Genomic DNA, 5,469 nt, shown 5'->3' on the forward strand with positions numbered 1-5,469 from the left:
GCCAAAGCAATATGCGCTCGGAGGAGCGTCTTGCCACATGTTAACACTGGGTCTGACAGAGGGCCTCCAGGAGAGAGGCCCAAGCAAGACGCGCCCCGAGGAGCATCTTGCCACATGTCAACACTGGGTCTGACTGAGCGCCTCCAGGAGAGAGGCCCAAGCAAGACGCGCCCCGAGGAGCGTCTTGCCACATGTCAACAATGGGTCTGACTGAGGGCCTCCAGGAGAGAGTCCCAAGCAAGATGCGCTCGGAGGAGCGTCTTGCCACATGTCAACACTGGGTCTGACAGAGGGCCTCCAGGAGAGAGGCCCAAGCAAGACGCGCCCCGAGGAGCGTCTTGCCACATGTCACCTCTGGTTCTGACTGAGCGCCTCCAGGAGAGAGGCCCAAGCAAGAAGCGCCCTGTAGCGTTATGGATTTATGCTCTTTTATGAAAGAGAAACCATGCTACGTATTAATTCAGAATATTAATTTTAATAAATCAATAACCAAATTTTATATTGTTCAGAAGACTCAAAGGTTGTTTTCATCCATAAACTGCCGATAATATCTGAGTGTCTGTGTTTCAGTTCAATGAGGAAACAAGTTTGAAGGATTAAAAGTTTTAATTCTACAAATTAAACTAATGATTTTGAAAATTGACAAACAGGAAATAACAATCACATTGGCAACTTTGTGGGACAATCTTTTAACAGTTTATATGCTGTTCTTGCTCAAATAGACCTTCTGGTGAATTTATGAAGATTGAGAATGTTGTGACATGAATGCGTGTGTGAGTCTGATTTTGCTTCAAGAAGAAACAGGTGTCTGAGTGAAGTGATGGTTTGGATAAACTTAGGTCTTATCAGAGAACTGCATCAAACGCTAAAACCGTGCTCTGTCTCACCGAACTCTTGTGGACCCTCTTTCGGATCCGGGCCGTGGAGGATGTTGTGGTTCATCCAGATGACACCGGCGGCTGACAGGAGACATAGGTGTCGAACGGAACCGGTCCAGAGTTGCCCTCGGTACACGTGGATGGTAGAGCGTTTTATCGATGCGCTTTCTTAAGTTAATTCACTCAGAAATCAAAAGACTCGGTAATGAGTCTTCGTTAGAAGTCGCGATTCAGCTATTCTGCCTGGCTTGGCAGAAACAGCGTGAAAGGGGGGAAGAACGAGCCAACAGGCTCTGCCCCCCCTTTGGTTTTCAGGTCTGTTCTCTCTCGTTGTCCAACACGAACTGAATCAAAAGACTGAAAACTTACCAAAAACCTTTCTCTTCTCAAAGCAAAACATGTGCGTCATCAAATGTGTCTGGAGTTTACTGTGGGCAAGATGTGTGTGGGTGTGTGTGAATGTTTGTGTGCTTGAGTGTGAAGGTCAGTACCACACATTCAACATTATCTACTTAAGTGTGGATTCATTAATCCATTATAATTACCCCAAAGCATAATAGTCATTCATTTGATTAAACACATTTATAATGAGCAAAATGATAATGGTTATTTTAACATTAAAATCAAGAAAAAGAAGTTTAAACTTTATGTTTTGACTTGGTCTGGGTACAACTCATGTAAACACATCTTCTGGTAGACTGCAGGTGGCAGATGTTATGGTTTCCTCCCAGACTCGCTGGCGTTCAGGTCTTAATCTGTGGGTGAAAGTTCTCAGCGACCCAGCTTTGACACAGCTGAGTCCAACACCACCATTGTGACAGAAAACCCATATTTCCTCACGTTACATTCCCCCCTTTTGTGACGACATGGAGGTCAAGCAGAGGCCACCTGACGTCACAACCACAATAACGTGATGTTCTCGTAAAGGTAGACATCCCAGATGAAGGCAGGAACGATGAAGCGTCACCACAGGTCTCGTGTAGAAGGGAGTCTATCCTGATCAGATGATTAAGGCCAAAACTGTTGCAATCATTGTAAAGTAATCCACTTAGGAATCTTGAAAGCAGAGCTATTTCAACAGCAGTTAATTTTCATCAGCAATAATGCAAAGGTATGCAAAGGATAAGCAGCTCGTGTGCCACACGGAGCTGGGCAGGTGATGTATTCCCCAGGCGTAGTCCAGGCGAAGTCCAGCGCAGACCTCGACCCATCTCGAACCACGACCGAAGCCCCATGCGACAGGAAACCAGTTGAAGGATGGTGAAGACGACCCCTCTGATGGGATGTAGTCCATACGAGCTCGGAGAAGGAGACAAAGTGAGACAGCCCACACGATAGATAGCATTTGATGCAAAACAAAGAAATCAATCAAAACCTATCTATGGGTGCCTCTGGGAAAATGTGGGTGCCTTTTGTGAATTATCTAAAGAAGAAATGTACTGCACCCTGTTCTACGTGTCATGTAAAAACGTGATGCAGGGAAAACACAAATAAAAGAAAGTAAATCCTAACTGATATGTGAAACTCAGCAGGCTGCATTAATTAAGGGCATATATATAAAGGAAATAATCATGAAAATGAAGGGCAAATTGGCTTGTGGCCCTTTAAGGGAAATAGTAACAAAATAAAATTAACTTTGTAATCAAATATAATCATGCTACACAAAGCACTAATAAAAAGATAGAGATGTAAATCAGTTCTAAAAATGTAAATCAGTAGGTTAGTAATCCCTAAAGATGTGAGTTAGTAACAGGACCCTGGCTGGAGGCAGGTAACCTGAAAAAAAAAAACCCAAAGGATATCACATTTGTTAAAAATTCATCCCACAAACGAGAGAATTTGTAACGGTCCACCAGTCAGTGGAAAAGAATCCGGTCAGAATAGTCGGTCAGAATAGAGTTTTGAATCTGGTATTGCGGACCCACAGAGACACGAGTTTGGACGTATCAGTGGGAGCAGGCTCATAAGCGATTTGGTTATCAAACTGTTTGTATCTTGTGTTACGAACCCACAGGGAAACTTGTTTGAATTTACCTGAGGGTCCCGTTTGGAACTGGAGCGAAGCTGATGGTGTAGCTGTTAGATCAGAACCTGATTTTACCTGCTCAAAGTTGGGTTGCAGCTTTACGGAGGCGACTTTGTTGTGATCAGAAATAGTAGTGAACTGGAAATGCGAAACCGATGCTCGCAAAGCGGGAGGAGGCTCCCCACCCCCCTTTTTTTTCTCAAACTTATGCCGTGTCTGTGAGACAGGAGAAGCATAACAAAGAACAGTTCTTAAGCTCTTAAAAGCCCTATTACCAAAAAGATGCACATCGTCACCTGAATCGTGCTGAAAGAGTAGGTGTTCAGATGTCCAAAGACCTGGAGGTGTTGGACTTGGAGGTTCTGAAAAGGAGTGATCCAAGGATGGTTGTGTCACGGGTGTCAAAGCAAACCTAGCCATGTTTAGAATCAGATACAGACATGATGCTAGCTTTAGGAACATGGTCTGTCCTGAAAACTGAAACCAAGAATACTTTATTCCCAAGAATGATGGAGGTTCCCACACTGAATCAGAAAAACCCGGTTTAACCAGAGTATTTACAGACTGACTAGAACTCCGCCCCGTAGAAGGTGCAGCACCTAACTCCGGGTCGGAGGTCAATGTTGCCAGCTGAATTGGTGGAAGGTCAGTGTCGATTTCTGCAATGACCCGCCCGCTCGGAGGAGGCGTTCCCCCGAACCGGTTGAAGTCCGCAACGGAAAACTCAGAGCCACTCAGCACCCCCCCTTTGTCAGGAGGGGCCCCGAGCATAGCATCACTGCACGCACCTACACCTCCCGGGCCGGGTTGCCTTCCCGAGCCCGTGAGAGAGGTGTGCGCAGCAACCACCGAGCCACCTTTAATATCGCCACTGACCACAGGACTGCTGGAAACCGCAGGGTTTTCTGTGTCGTCGTGGTCACCTGTAAGAGAAATCACAGGAAAGAGAGCACAGAGGCCCGAGACTAAGTCACACCCCTGTGAAAGGAGAAAAGAATTGGCCACCGTATTAGCAGAGGTCACAAACTGAAAAGTGACAAGGTCATTCACATAAAGGTCAAGATGTCCGGGCACAAACCCCTTAAATGGCATGGTAGCTCCGTCCGGAGACCACAAGTGTTTCACGGCGGCTGACGTTTCCATCACGCCCCGATAAAGAAGCTGGTTTGTGCATGAGGCGGACTGACGAGTAAAACAGACCTCTGACTGAAGCGGTGGGTCACAGCCTGAAGATTTCACACCCATGCTGGAGAGATGTTCAGCCTTTAACATGGATGACAGAGGAGAAGCATTAGGAAACAAAGGGTTAAGCACAACCTGTTTGTTAGAGAGGTTAACCATAGGCTCAAGAGATTTATTCATCTTAAAAGCAGCAGAGAAAGTGTTGTTTATTTCAAACCTTGATGTTGATGGTGGGTTTTTGACCCCCTGGAAGAAATAAAAGTAAAGAAAAAACGTTATGACCGTAAACAGCATGTTGTTTGAATTCACGTCATGAATTGCAGACCAGAACCACCTCCGACCCAGTGCAGCTGGCACCGAACCGCAGCCACTAGTCCCCACTGCTCCCGACCGGCGGCACCCGCCTAAAACGGGCCCGTTCGGGCGGGCGGAGGGACCAGCGATGCTCGGCCGGTGAACAGTCTCCTGCGTCATGGCATGTTCTGGAAGCAGAACGTCAGAGAACCTTACACCAGGTGTAACAGTGCAAGAAAGATTTTGTCGTGTCTCGTCCATCTCCCATTAAGTTCAGAGCAACTCGCGTTTTTACCTTCTGAGCCGACGTAAAACTCCGGGCAGATTCCTTAATATGTCTCACACAAACAAGGACTGTCCGTAGCCTACTTAACTTTATGACACAGGGTAAAACAAGGAATTGTTGATAGAGAAATGAATACACACAACTTCACAAGATGGAAGAAAAAGGCATGGAACCGAGCAACGGAGGCTGTGAAAGCCGACCCAATCACCGGTCCAAAATAAAAATAATAAAAAAAATAATAAACCCTACGCTGCCGAGATGCTATCAGACGGACAAACGTAGCAAAATGTAGATTCTACACACCGTAGCGATTTACAAGAACCACCGCCAATGCGGGTTTTGTGAGGACACAGACTGACTGTGTCAGAAATGGTATGACAATCTAACGGGACGCGTTCCCTTTTTGTGTAACTGTGGTGCTAGCTTAGCTCCCCGGCCAGGTCTAGCGTTCTTTGTCTGTAGCGACCAGACTTAAATTTTCCCGATTAACAAGTAGGCATCTCGCCCCGCTTGTAATACGGACTTCAAAAAATGTACGCAATCTGAATGCAGTAACGCGTGACGGCCATAACCCGGCTTACGACGTTTACCGTGCAATCAAGCAACAGTAGGTGCCTACGGGCATTCCGTTCAGATTGTTTCTATAAGTCGCTCATGCAATGGAGATATTTTCCACAATAGCTCGCCCACAGTGTCAACACACTGAGACGAAAGGTGTCCGAGAATTTAGTCTCGGTTCTGAGGTTCGGAGAATTTAGTGATAATTTTAGGAACTGAGGATAAGCTGCTCACGGTAGCTCACC

At 46.2% G+C, this 5,469-nt stretch overlaps 1 protein-coding gene across 1 annotated transcript; it reads right to left on the minus strand.

Moving 5' to 3' along the window:
• Positions 1–651: 651 nt before the first annotated feature.
• Positions 652–5,084, minus strand: LOC139072080 (uncharacterized). Its single transcript, XM_070555266.1, has 2 exons — positions 4,676–5,084; positions 652–4,568 (listed from the first exon to the last, which is right to left on the minus strand). Exon 2 carries the CDS (start codon positions 4,558–4,560, stop codon positions 2,767–2,769), a length of 1,794 nt encoding a protein of 597 aa, XP_070411367.1. The 5' UTR covers positions 4,561–4,568; positions 4,676–5,084; the 3' UTR covers positions 652–2,766.
• Positions 5,085–5,469: the final 385 nt, after the last annotated feature.

The sequence above is a fragment of the Nothobranchius furzeri genome, chromosome 10 (assembly GCF_043380555.1).
Source record: "Nothobranchius furzeri strain GRZ-AD chromosome 10, NfurGRZ-RIMD1, whole genome shotgun sequence".
NCBI lineage: Eukaryota > Metazoa > Chordata > Actinopteri > Cyprinodontiformes > Nothobranchiidae > Nothobranchius > Nothobranchius furzeri.

What these genes read in the sequence shown, in the direction of transcription:
- LOC139072080 (XM_070555266.1), bottom strand. Translation starts at nt 4,560, where the DNA reads ATGACGCAGGAGACTGTTCACCGGCCGAGCATCGCTGGTCCCTCCGCC.